Source organism: Chrysochloris asiatica, unplaced genomic scaffold, assembly GCF_000296735.1.
Source record: "Chrysochloris asiatica unplaced genomic scaffold, ChrAsi1.0 scaffold00012, whole genome shotgun sequence".
NCBI classification, from domain to species: domain Eukaryota; kingdom Metazoa; phylum Chordata; class Mammalia; order Afrosoricida; family Chrysochloridae; genus Chrysochloris; species Chrysochloris asiatica.
The window spans coordinates 7,172,304-7,186,665 of NW_006408530.1; the positions used below are offsets into that span (position 1 = coordinate 7,172,304).

Here is a 14,362-nt window from a genome sequence, read left to right on the forward strand (position 1 = left end):
TCCTCCCTTTCTCTGAGAAATGAGGTCAAAGAAAGCACTTGGACAGGTTTTGGAGTCTTCTCTATAATAGGGCTTGGTATGTTTTGAATTATTTAGTAAGTTTCAGTCCAAATAAAACTTTGTACTCGGGTTCTATTTTGAAAGAATCTGGGCAATGAGTCTTAAGTTGCTTTTCTATATCCTAGGAAATCCAGTGGAAATTCTTCTTCAAGTCTTGGAGAAATGGTATCAGGGACGTTTAGAGCAACACCTACATCAACAGGTGAAGATTTTAGTGAAACTCTTTTTAATGGGATATAGTCTTTCCTTAATTTTTTAACATAAATCAAAACATTTTTACTGATTTAGAAGCAATATAAAGTCTTGGCTTACAGATCCTCCCATTTAATATTTATTGCTCATTTGTTTTCTTAAATCAATTTAGTTTGATTTGATAGGTACTAAAAACCCAGATCATTATGATGTAATTTTACTATTACTTACCCCTTAAAGGCAGTAACTTCCTATTTTGTAAACCAATGTAAAACAAATTCATTTTTGTACCCTAAAACCCAGTAGACTTGAAAAGTGTAATGGCTAGTCTAAAAAGAGAAAGAAAAGTTGTAGGAGCTGTTTTAATCTCCATGTGACCATTAAGGATATGTTATTACTGGATGATCCATCAAGATTGGAAAGGTTAAAAGCAGAGGATGAAGTATGCAGCCCACAGGACCTCATTTTTATTTGAACAACAGACAACTGAGAAATTATGAAATTAATAATTAGGGTTAGTGGTGGCACAATAAGGAATCTGTTGTGAGCTTGGAAATTATGGAGATATTTAAGCAGGAATTTTTTTCCACCACATTCCCTAGCTGCCATAAATTAATTTTCATCCTGGCCCAGAGCTGATGTGGAGTAAGGCATCCAATATTACCAATTCAGAATGACAAGTCCAAGAATCCAGCAGGCTGCTGCCAATATCTGCAGGAAACTGAATTGTTATTGAAACCATTCTGAATATCTGGTACTCTATTCACATGAATCCCATTTAACCTACAGGACTTTAAACTAAATTGCTGTTGTTAAGTACCTTGGAGTCGGAGCCTATTCTGACTCATAGTGACCCTGCACAGGGTTTCCAAGGCTGTAAATCTTCACGGGAACAGAAAGCCTCATCTTTCTCCCGCAGAACTGGTAGTTTTGAAATGCCGACCTTGAGATTAGCAGCCAGATTTGTAACCACTATGCTATTAGAGCTCCTTTAAACTAAATTAGGCCATTAGATTTACCCCAAATGGACTGGACCTGTTTGGATGGCCATAAAATCACCTGTAATCTGATATTTAGTATATTTTGTCCAATCTTCATTTGTTATATATTTAGATTATTCCAACTTTTCACTATTATGAGCAGGAAATAATAGGAACAATTGGTAATAAATTTATTTGAAATTTAAAAACAACATAGTAGAAACGAATACACCAATGTTTTGGAAAATGGGAAACCCAATAAAACTTACATACATATAAAGGACTGCAAAATTATCTAATGGTTCACTAAAATTATAAAAATTATATAACCAATGAATGGGATGTTAACTAATTTTGCCCAAATTATTATTCTGTTTCTTTTTACCAAATTACACTTGTCTAAATTGTTCTGACACATTGCATGCTGTGTCTAGCAAGGAAATGACCCATAGCTAATGAAGAAGTCACAATTTAAGAGTATGCGTACAGAGTGGAAACTGTCTCCTTTTTCATATGCCTTCAAAATTGACTAGAGTGGGTAAAAGAAATAACTCAGAGAATTACAGGAACCAATTGGTTCATTCTTCCAAATTTTAATATCATGTACTATAATGTCCTGAGATTATGTATTTTGATTTGGCTCTCATTGTTGTCTTTTAGCAAAACAGAAGCAAAAAGTGGTAAGTTGTGTTTCCTTTTTAAACCTAGTGTTTAGGTTCCTGTATATACATGCCTGCAATGCTCATTTCGTGAGTCAAATGATTATAAAATAAGGGCGGAGCCTCCTCAGTGGGGACTGACTGTAATCATTGAATGTTTGACCTGAGAACTCTGAGTGTTATGGCTGTTGAGGAGGGGCCTATCCTCGCCTTGTCATGCATGTTGAATCATCTCTTTCAGACGGAGCACATTCCTCCTTACGATGTTGTGCCATCAATGCGCCCGGTGGTGTTAGTGGGGCCGTCACTGAAGGGTTATGAGGTACAAATATCAGTCTGTTACTCTTCAGTTCTTGATCAGGAACTCAGGAGGCACTTGCTCATGCAGCATCTGTTTACATATAGGTTCCAACTCCCAGGATATGGAGGTGGGTGGTACAGTACAGGGCTTATGTGGCCCTTTGGTTCGTTCCTCCCTTTCTTACATGCTGGTTCATCTTCTATGCATTACATTATTTAGAACTATCTCCCTCAAAATCATTATAGTGGGTAGTCTGGTCAAAGGTTTGCCTTACATGAAATGAAAAGAAAATGACTTTGTGTGTTTCAGTTGTTCCCAATCTCATTAGAAATAAACCCAAAGAAACGTTCTCAACAATGTGGCAGCAAACATTAAGCTTGTATAAGCACCATCAAACTTCACCTTACAGGCTGCTCAAAACCACAGCACATTCCATCATCTATTTGTCTCCTTATTGATTTTAAAGGTCACACAAAAAATACTCACATGCCTTAAAAGTGTTAGTGAACATCTTTGGAGATTAATTCAACAATGCTACATAACAAGGAGAAGTGTAAAGACTTAGATGTCCTATAGATATTGCCATTTTGATTTCGTGTTAGCATAGGTGAAAATAGTGAGGGGGCACTGTTGAAAGCTGAAGGTGGCAACTTCCAGTGTAACCACTAAGCTAGGACAATGCCAGGCACTCAGTATGCATTAATTGAGTGAATTAACAAATCACTTAGAGTAGGCAGGTCTAAGATTCTGCCTCCATGTCTCTGGCTCTCTCTGTGAGTTGGGAATCTCAGAGGGATTGGCAGTAGAGAGGTCTACAACAATCCAGGCCTGGGAATGGAGAATTTTCTCCAAAATACAGACTAACGGATTGTTGGGCTCAGGACTGGCCTGGGCCTTCGGCTGCTTCTCAATAAAAGCAAGTACAACTCAGGCCAGGGATACCCACATCTAAGTGTCTACTGGCAGCAGTCTGTCTTCTAAGTCTAGAGAGAAGAGAGTTTACCTTGGGTTTAGGGAACACTGCTGGTTCATTCCTCAGTATTCTGGAGGAGAACAAAATGGGGGGAATGAGTAACTACAAGAGGTTAAAAAGGACAAATACCTTCCCCAGTAACCTGTCTCTAGGGTCTGGATGGCTGCAGTAAGAGTTGGGCCCAGTCTTAGTGGCCTTCCCTTCCACTTCTTTCACTTTGACTTCTTTCTCTCTCTGCGTGTGTTTGCCTCATTCTTTTTTTCTCACCTCTGCAAAGGTAACAGACATGATGCAGAAAGCCCTCTTTGATTTCCTGAAGCACAGGTTTGATGGGAGGTGAGACAAATAGTTGTTTTCGTATTTTTATTTTCCTATAGCTGAACATTTCTAATAGATTGACTTGCGGATCTGTAGCTCTAGGATTACAGAAATTTTCTAATGAAAGGTTAACTCCATGTTTAGGGAAGAATAAAATGTAATAGCTATGAAAATATGAAATATAGAACTGAATCCATAGGAAAATGATCTTGAGAAGGAAAAAGAATTCATTTGTATATGTGTTTGTCTTGAATTTTTATTTTCTTATGCATTATATTAATGAATTAAAATGCAACTGGTTTTTATGGAGAATATTAATTAAAATCTAGGATATTTCTGATGAATATGGTGGCTGGTTATTCAAACTGGTGATATCATTTGGGAATTGTACATGTGTGTATGTGTGTTATATAAAGATATAAACATAATGTACTAAATTTCTTTCAAAAGAAGAGTCTAAGAAATCTTGTCAGCATAACCTTCCCAGTAGCACTTATTTGGATGCTTAGTGTGAAATGTTTTATTCTAAGTAATCTTGTTAGTTTATTAGCCTATTTTATATATATTCTACTGTGATCTATCATCAATATGACTCAGTCTTTAACCATCAAATAATTTTATCATGCATATGTGCTATTGAGTCTATTCCAACTCATTATGACCTTGTATAAGGCATCCAAGGAGCAGCTGGTGGGTTTGAACTGATGGCCATGTGGTTAGCAGTCCAGTGCTGATCCTATAGTGCCACAGCAGGACTTTATCATTACATTTGATTTTTTAAAAAATCTGTAGTTTCTGTATTTTGCAGAGAAATAGTACAAAGTCTAGATTTAATCAGTACTAAATACTAAAGTCTTCAAAAGGCACAATGCACTCCATGTAAAAATAATTACATGAGACTACCTGAAGATTTGGGGAGCATGGTGGCTCTGTGCAGTAAGTACTGGACTGTGAACCAGTGGCTCAAGCCCACCAGCCACTCTGAAGGAAAAAGAGGAGGACTTCTGCTCCTGCAAAGGTATACAGCCTCAGAGGCGTAACCAGGATCCTTATCAGTAGGAACTGACTTAACAATAACAACCTGAAGATTTATCAGAAATAAAGACGATTGAATAGTATGTACTGAGAAATATGGGTAAATGCATCATATTTACCCCTTTTAAGTGAGCTAAATATTTTTTAAAATTTAATCTTCAAATAGATTTTAACAAATATAATGCTTTAAGTGCAAATTGGACGTATGTGTGCAGAGGGAAACCTTCTGGATAATTATGTTTGAAATGTTTATTAATTTCTGAGCCTATATACAAATAAAATGAATTGAGATTTTCACTATAATAATTGAAGTTTTGCTTCAAGAAATCAAAATGCTTTATTGCCATTATAAGCCATTAAAAAAAAAAAACACCCAAAAGTGTAATAATGGCCCAAGCACAATGAAGCTTCTTGTTGCTCATTTAAAAGCGCACAGCAAGTGTTCCTGGACTTTGGGGGAAGGTGGAATGGAATGAAGGCTGGAAATTTGTTCCTGTGTCATTTGGGCCCCTCAGCCTTTAGTATGATCTCTGTAGTCAGTGTGTAGGGAGCAGGTGTGTACCAGGACTGGAAATGGCACACATCATTTCTCAGATTTCTATGGCTACAAATGTGTCATGTGGCTACCTCTAATTACAAAGGAGATTGGGAAATGTACTCAGTAGGAAGAGGAAATGAATATTTTTAAACAATTAACAGTCTTTGCCTCTTTCATCTAGTAGACACAAAGAGCTTAATATATCTATCCCCTTCCACTTTCCCATTAAAGAATATGCAGAGAAGGAAGTCATTTCAAAGAAAAAAAGTAAGAAATCCTCAATACTAAAACATTGACATTGGAAGGAAACTTAAAATTTCTTTTCATCTGGTTTCCCTTCTCCAATATTGCAATGAGATGAACTGCCTGCTCCTGTTTGAAAACGTCTGGCTAAAGGGAATATACCACTTAAGAAATGTAACAATGAAACAGCTGAAATCTGATTTCTTAACCTAATAGTATTGGTCTTGGTCCTGACCTGTAGCCCATACGCCCTTGCAGTTTTTCATGGATTAAAGGCAGTTTATATGCACTGGTTCGGCACTGTAGGATAATTCACTAGACTGAAAGGTCAGTTTGAACCTCAAGGTCGGCAGTTCAGTCCCACCAGCCACTCCTCAGAAACCCTGTCCAGGGTCGCTATGAGCCAGAACCGACATGGCGGCACTTAACAGCAGCAACAAAAATATGCACTGGTCTGCTAACTGCAGAGTTGACAGTTCAAACTCACCAGTGCTCTCAGAAACCCTATACAGGGTCTCTATGAGTCAGAACTGACTCAATGACACACAAAAACAAATGACAACACTATGCATTGAGTCTTTTGTGTTTTTGGTTTTAGATGTATATTTGCTTCAGTTATGCTTGGAGTTTTCACCCTCTTTAAGACCCACTTGAGTGTGTTATTAGTCCTTTACTCTTAATCAGTTTTGAGCAGTGCCTCATCCCATGGTCCAATAACAGCCCTTGATCTGAACAGGTTCTGTCCTGTAACATAGCTTAAATTTGTTCTAGATTCTTCACTCTCTCAAAACATACTTATAAATAACAATATAATGAAATCTTTGAAAGGTAGAACCTATGAGAAAGAAGAAAGGTATTATGAAAATTTGGCAAAGAGAAAGTGTGTGACTTAATTACTATCTTAAAGAATGAAGAAAATGTTCTTCCTGAACTGAAGCCCAGAAAGAGGAAATATGTTTCACTATAGCAGCAGATATTTGTCTCAAATCAGCTAGAAATGTCTGCTTTAAGCACTTACACAATGTACACACAAGATGGTTTTAATAGAATTAAAATTAGAGTTCCAATGCCAAACATCCCATAGAGTCTGAAGATATGGCAGAGGATCTACCAATGTGAGGAAGAATCCAGCAAGAGCAGAAGGGATAGTTGGAGAAAAAAAAAATGTAACCCTGGGGAGATCTGATGTACAGTGGAGTTGGAGGAAAGGTAGATCTTAACAGTGGTGATGAAAGAGTACTTAAATAGTGAGAGGCCCGTACAGCAGAAAGATTTTGATAAGGAAGAAAATTTTTGCTGGTAGCTTCACAATGACTATGACATGTCTTCTGCATGAAGAACGGCCTTACATTTTGTGCTGTAAAAATTTGTTGCAGTGTTGTAGTTATTGTTAGGTGCCATAGAGTTGGTTTGAACTCACAGTGACCCTATTTACCACAATGCCTTTTCTTGCACCATCCTCACAGTCAGTGCTATTGTTACAGTCGCTATGTAAGTCCATCGCCTTGAGGGTCTTCCTCCTTTTCCCTGACCCTTTCCTCAAGACCCTTCTCCAGGGACTGGTCCTTCCTGATAACATGCCCAAAGTACATGAAATAAAGTCTGACCAATCCTTCCAAGGAACATTCTTGCTATATTTCATCCAGTACAGATTTGTTCATTTTTCTACTGTTGTTGTTGTTGTTGTTAAGTGCCGTCGAGTCGGTTTCGACCCATAGCGACCCCATACAGGGTTTCCGAGGGTGTAAATCTTTACGGGAGTAGAAAGCCTGATCTTTCTCCCGCGGAGCAGCTGGTAGTTTCGAACCGCTGACCTTAAGGTTCACAGCCTGATTCGTAACCACCACACTACCCTCCAACACCATAACTCAAAGGCATCAATTCTTCAGTCTTCCTTACTCATTGTTCAGCTTTCACATGCATATAAGGTGATTGAAAATATGATAGAGCCGTTCTGAGGGTGGGGAGATGAAAGGGCAACTCACAATCAACTGTCATATCACCAAAAAAAGAAATTACATCTGTCCATGTCTCTCAAAATCATGAATGGAGACCAATTATACTTTGCATATCCACTTGCAAACTTTTAAGACCCCAGACACTACTTTACAAACTAGAAAGTATAGCCAAAGTACTGAAAAACAATATTGTTCTAGATTTTTTTAAAAAAAGAACATTTTAAAATTCAGGATTCTACATTTGAAAAACTAAAATCCATCATTTTCTAATATAATTTCTGATTTTAAAATGTATTGTTGAATCAGTTATATTTAAGTAAATGGTGGTGGTGGTTATGTGCTGTGGCATAGGTTCCGACGCATAGCGACCCTGTACAGGGTTTCTGAGGCTGTAAATCTTTATGGGAGCAGATAGCCTCATCTTTCTCCTGTGAAGCAGCTGGTAGTTTCAAACTGTTGACCTTGAGGTTTGCAGCCTGACTCGTAACTACTACGCTAACAGAGTAAATTATAGCACATTTATTTTCAAAACAAAAAAGATGAGGACTGGTTATGTTTTACCAATGAATAAAAAGGGAAAGCACAACATACTCATAAAACCATTCAAGAGATCACTTGCACAAAGGATTTGAGCAAAGTGATGATACAGAATAAGCAACATGTTCTAATGGAAATCTACTGCATGTTTTATTGGCTATGGTCATGAAACACGAATTAGTCTGTAGAAAGTTTTGTTCTTTTTTAAAAGGACTAAAGAAAGGATCTGTTGGCTAAGAAGCTTTCTTCAATATTCCTTTTCAGATCTTTGTTAGAAGATAATATAACAAATTGAATTAAAATCTTATCAGTTTTCTTCATAGAATTATATACTGACTTTACCTGGTACCTTAGAAATTATTTCAGTTGGATTAGGGCTACTTACTATATGATATTGTAAATAGCTACTATTGTGAGGCCTTATTGTTTTTTAAAAAAAACATGTTGTTGTTGTTGTTAAATGCCATCGAGTCGCTTCCGACCCATAGCGACCCTGTACAGGGTTTCCGAGGATGTAAATCTTTACGGGAGTAGAAAGCCTCATCTTTCTCCCGCGGAGCGGCTGGTAGTTTCGAACCACTGACCTTAAGGTTCGCAGCCCGATTCGTAACCACTACTCTATGTAAGACAATGAAAAGTATAATACTAAAAAGTTGCAAGGGCTCCCTGTACACTTGGGTATTCACATGTAGTGATGATTCCTGTGTGCAGAACCATAGACTCTGCCTGATTACCTGCTACAATGGTACCAGGATGGCAAGGACACGGTGACATACAATGCTGTGGAACATTCCTCTTCATTTCACACTTCAGAGTCTCACTGGCGATCATCCTTTCAGGTGGGGTGTATTCAGCTAAGATTGAATCTGCCCTTCATAGACTTAACAACAAACTCTCAAACCAATTGCAATATGTTCACCTGTGCTAATCATTTCCCATCCCAACACAGTTGTTATTTTAGGTTTTTTGACAACTGGATCAGATCGGCTCCATCATAGTTATTGGACACTTTGTAACTGACAGATCATGTCCCAGAATCCTAGATAAACATCATATAACCTATACAGATACTATCTTAAGCTATAAGAAACTATTAGCCACAAAACACATGAAAAAGAGGTTTTAAGAAAGAATTTGAGAGACAAGAGGGAGAATATATACAGTTTTAAGAGGAAATGGAAAGGATTGATATTATTACAAATCAGTACCACATAAGGGTGAAAAGAATTATGATCATCAAATGGACAAAGAAGAAGCATCTTCTGTTTTGGAGTCAATATTATTCTATCATCTCCTCCTACTAGTCTTTATCCAAATGCAGACTCAAACACTAGAGATGATTAATTGAATAATTTAAGGTTAGATTTAAATGATCAGTGTTTTATGTTTTAAAATATTTTATTGTGAATTGAGTGAAGATTTACAGATAAGATCATCAACTCTACATCCAACAAAGATTATACTTTGCTTCATCTCAATGATTACAATCCCCTCCCTGCAACAACAGTTATCCCACTTCCTCCCTGTGGTTCCCCATTTACATCTTATATTTCCACATGAACAAAGCAAAAATATTTGATAAACACATACAAAACAAAATATATATAGATTTATTTAAATGTCCAAAGGTCACATTCTCCAAACCAGCCTCCTGCTCACAAGCACACAGTCTTACTCACTCAATCCACAGGCAGAGAACCCAGAGCTGCTCTGTCTCCCCATGCTGCCATCTCTGCTGTCGCTGCTTTACTAGGTAGAGATCTCACACTCCACTCATGCTCTTCCTCTTGATGGTCCTAGAATCATCTGTTCCTGAAATGAAAGATTAACTTTTAGTTACACATATTCTACAATTACAATTTTGACAATCACAGTTAATCCTGCTAACACTTACTCACAATTGAATTATAAAATCCTATCATCATCAGCTTAGAACCTAGAGAAGCTAGCTCCTCTGAGCCAGCCTGCTTAATAAAATCTGAAACTCTGCTTCACACACACACACACACACAAATCCTATCATCATCATCTCTCACTCCTTCTTTATCAGACCCATCTGGAAAAGAAGAAAACAACTCAGTGGGAATTCTAACTTACCTCTCATTCTGAAATCAAGCACACCCATGCAAGTTTGTAAGCCAAGCACTTCATGCTTTTATAGCCAACCACCACTATTTTTGATAGCCAATGCCTAAATTGCTGTCCCTATCAACCCAGTAAGGAGCTCTGGTAACTTAATAGTTACGAATCGTGCTGCAAACCGCAAGGTCAGCAGTTCGAAACTACCAGCTGTTCCGAGGGAGAAAGATGAGGCTTTTTGCTCCCGTAAAGATTTACAGCCTCAGAAACCCTGTATAGGGTTGCTATGAGTCGGAACTGACTTCACGCACATAACAACAACAACAACAACATCAACCCAGTACACTGAGGAGGTAAGCGTGTTCCTTGATGTGAAGAATCTTCCATTGCAGTTGGAATTCCAAGCAACTGCATCCATAAGCAAAAAAAATCAAGTGGTAGCAATTTATACTTGCTCACAATATCAAACATCTATAAATTGTTCAGGTTTTGATTACAGCATATCTTACCTGATTCTTCCACCCTCAAAATATGTAGATATTCCAAGGACTCTGGAAATGGAAGACTATTCGCATGCTAGACTGCTAACTTTCTAGCGTAGGACAGAAGGAAATTGTGTTTTCCACATCTTTAAATCTCTAATGATTTCCTATCTTGTATATATTTTATGTGCCTATCAATAAAAAGGCCTTGAATAATTATTTAAGAGAGCCTTTTTATATATTATCATGTTTGTTCCTAAGGACAATTCTATAAGATAGTCTCAGAAATTACTACATTCACACTAAGTGCTATCTGACTGTTATGAAGAAACTTCAAAAAGCAAAGCCATTAGCTCCATTTTATTGATTAAAAAACTAAGGCTCAAAGAGATGGCTTGACTTGTCCAATGACACTTCCATAATCATGCAACAGCAAGAGAATGATCCAGGAAGGGTACTCAGGTCTCCCTATTTTTTCCAACCCTGTTCTATTGACACTGTACTGCTCTGGCACTTTTCCCTATGAATAATAGGAGTTTTTAAAAAATTACAGTAAAAACAGTGATGCATATTAAATGTAACACAGCTAGAGTATAGAAGGATCTTATAGCTGTTTTGTTACCAACATGTGTTTGTTGTTGTTGAGTACCGTCGAATGGGTACTGACTCATAGCAACTCTGTATAGAGTTTCCAAGGAGTGGCTGGTAAGCTTGACCTGCTGACGTTGCAGTTCAAACTGACCTTGTGGATCAGAGCTTATCTTATCGCCACACCAAGACTTCTGTTATCAACATAGAAACACTAATTACTTTTAAAAGAATATGTCGTAACTAAAAGTAATCTCTTTCCATAAAAAACTACCAGAGTGGGTATTGGACAGCAGTGATTATGATTAATCCCAAAGTGCACGAAAATCTTGAGGTTCCAATTTATTTAGATTTAGAGAAAAATTTTTCTCATTTTGAGTGTTATCTGCTACTATGAAGGTGTTTCAAAAGTTCATGGGAAAATGGATTAAAAGCCAAGGAATTTTTCTATGAAATTTTTGTAGCCCCCTCGTACTCCAGACTGTTGTGGTGCTACATCTTACTAGAGGTTCACCTACCAGCTAGTAACTACAAACACTGTCAGGAAAGGTTTACATTGGGACTTTTTAGAGTTGTGTACCAAGCAGGGGTTTCATGCACGTGCTGAAAGACACTGGGGATATGAATGAAGCAAGGAAAGAAAGAGAAAGGAAATCAATAGAAAAAAAGTTCATGAGGGGATGTCATAGAGTTCATGAAAAATTGAATTAAAATATAATAGAATTTTCCCACAAAAATTTTGAAGTCCCCTCATATAATTTAGATAGCATTCAATGGCAAATATAGTAATTCAACTGTTGGGGAGCCGCTAATGGAAAAAGAGACTTGGTTTGAGGTCTGATTTTGATCATAGTAGCCATCTTTGCTTATAAAAAAGAAACTCGTGCTTTGTCTTACTGAACATTTTCTAGGGCTTTCTGTTTTATGAGCAATTTTCTATGTATATGTATTTTTATTAACAAATCACTTGTATTAACAAATTAATTTGTATTTTATTAGCAAATAAAACAAGAAAACAAAACCCTTTATTGTCTAAATCTTTTCTGTGGATTTTCTTATTTTTGTAGGTCTTTGGTTGTGTTTTAAAATGGCCTTGTAAAGTGCTTTTTTAACTTAGAAAAAATAAGAGTATTCATTTGTTGATGATCCCTTCAAATTCTAAAAACCAAGCGTCATTATTTGGTTTATATAACATGAGGAAATTTGATTTTCACTTAAGCAGAATAGGATCTTTGGACCCTCCAAAACTCATTATTGTAGAAAGCTGAATCTTGTTCTTAAACCACCCTACTTGTCTCCAGTCATGTATCTCTGTTTGTATCCAGTAATTTCATTCTTGAAAATAAGAAAAGAAAAATTAACAAATCCCTTTCTGTGAAGAAAAGAAGCCATAACCATGAAGATCGCCTATGAGAGATCATGTCTCAAAGCAATGGCAGCTGAGATGTGGGGGTTTGCCTGCTCCCTACATGATTTAAATACTATCTTTCAAAGGATAGCCAAGATTGACTATGCATCTGTGCCTGATAATTTGACTCTTCTCCAGGGACTTGAAGTTGCTAATGAAGAAAACTACAGTTGTAAGAGGAGGATTGTGGAGTCAGTTAACAAACACTGACCTGGTGCTCAGCAGACTGCTTTACACTGTTTAACATATAATGCCACCACTCATCTGTCAGGTTGGAAGGCACTCAAAACATGACTGGAAAAGAATTGCCTCCTCAAAGTAGAGTTGACTTTAATGACGTGGATGGAATATAGCTTATGGGACCTTCACTTCAACAATGAGGCACAACTCAAAATGAGAAGATACAGCTTCAAATATCCAGTAATCAGACGTGAAATGTGTGAACTGTGAATCTAGGAAAATTGAAAGTCTTCAAAAAATGAAATTAAATGCATAAAGATCAATCCTAGGCAGTAGTGAGCTGACATGGGCTGGTATTGACCATTTTGAAACAGATAGTCATATGGTTTGTTATGAAAGGAATGGCAAATTGAAGAGGAATGGTATTGCATTCATTGTCAAAAAGAGCATTTCAAGACCTATCTTGAAAGACAGTGCTATCTGTGATAGGATAATAACCAAATACCTACAAAGAAAACCAGTTAATACCACTATCATTCAGATTTACAAACCAACCATTTAAGGCAGTGATGATGAAGAATTCTACCCAAGTTCTTTAGTCTGAAACTGATCAAACATGTAATCAAAAGGTAGTGATTATTACTGATGATAGGAATGCAAAGGTTGGAAACAGAGGAAGGATCAGTAGTTGCAAAATATGGCGTTGGTGATAGAAATGATGCTGGAGAATGCATGATAGAATTTTGCAAGACCAATGACTTCTTCATTTCAATTAACTACATCTGTGGGAATAGACAGTGGAGATACTCAATATCATCAGTCAAAACAAGACCAAGAGCAGACTGAGAACTTGCTCATACACCAGTTCAGACTGAAGCTGAAGAAAATTAAAACAAGTCCATGAGAGTCAAGATATTACCTTGAATGTATCCCACATGAACTTAGAGATCATCTCAAGAACAACTTTGATGCATTAGACACTAATGACTGAAAACAGAAGAGTTGTGGGATGACATCAACAACATCTTATATGAAGAAAGCAAAAGATTATTAAAAAGACAAGAAAAAAAGAAAAGACTAAAATTGATGTCACAAGAGACTCTGAAAATTGCTCTTGAATGCAGAGAAGCTAAAGCGACCGAAAGAAACAATGAAGTAAAAGAACCGAACAGAAAGTTTCAAAGGATAGCTCTAGAAGACAGAATGATATGTGCAAAGACCAGGAGTTAGATAACCAGAAGGGGAGAACATGTTCAGAATTTCTCAAGATGAAAGAACTGAAGAAAACATTCAAGCTTCAACTAGCAATACTGAAGTACTCCATGAGCAAAATATTGAATGATGCATAAAGTATCAAACGAAGATGGAAGGAATATACACAGAGTCACTGTATCAAATAGAATTGGTTGATGCTCAAACATTTCATGAGGTAGCATATTATGAAGAACCAGTGGTACTCAGGAAGAAGTCCAAACTGCACTGAAGGCATTGATGAAAAAACAAAAAGACTTCAGGGATTAATGGAATACAAATTGAAATCTTTCAACAAACTGCGTCAGCACTGGAAGCTATTGAGAAATTTAAAGACAGTTACTTGGCCAACCATTTGGGAAAAATCTATATTTGTGCCCATAGCAAAGAAAAGTGAACCAGTAGAATGTGAAAATTATTAAACTGTCATTATTAACCTCATGTAAGAAACTTTTGCTGAATATAATTTAAAACTGGTTGTAGCAGTATATTGACAGGGAGGTTGCTGAATTCAAGCTGGATTCAGAAGAGGATGTGGAACTAAAATATCCTTGCTACATCAGATGGATCTTGGCTAAAA

The 14,362-nt window shown here is 37.0% G+C and overlaps 1 protein-coding gene across 4 annotated transcripts in view; it reads left to right on the top strand.

Annotated features, from left to right (window-relative positions):
* Window positions 1–14,362, top strand: part of CACNB4 (calcium channel, voltage-dependent, beta 4 subunit) — a 416,418-nt gene that overhangs the window by 359,657 nt on the left and 42,399 nt on the right. For all 4 annotated transcript variants that reach the window (XM_006834541.1, XM_006834544.1, XM_006834542.1 and 1 more), the window contains 4 exons: window positions 186–262; window positions 1,893–1,912; window positions 2,133–2,213; window positions 3,443–3,501. In XM_006834541.1, the coding sequence (XP_006834604.1) occupies window positions 186–262; window positions 1,893–1,912; window positions 2,133–2,213; window positions 3,443–3,501 (237 nt within the window). The remainder of the gene's footprint in view (window positions 1–185; window positions 263–1,892; window positions 1,913–2,132; window positions 2,214–3,442; window positions 3,502–14,362) is intronic.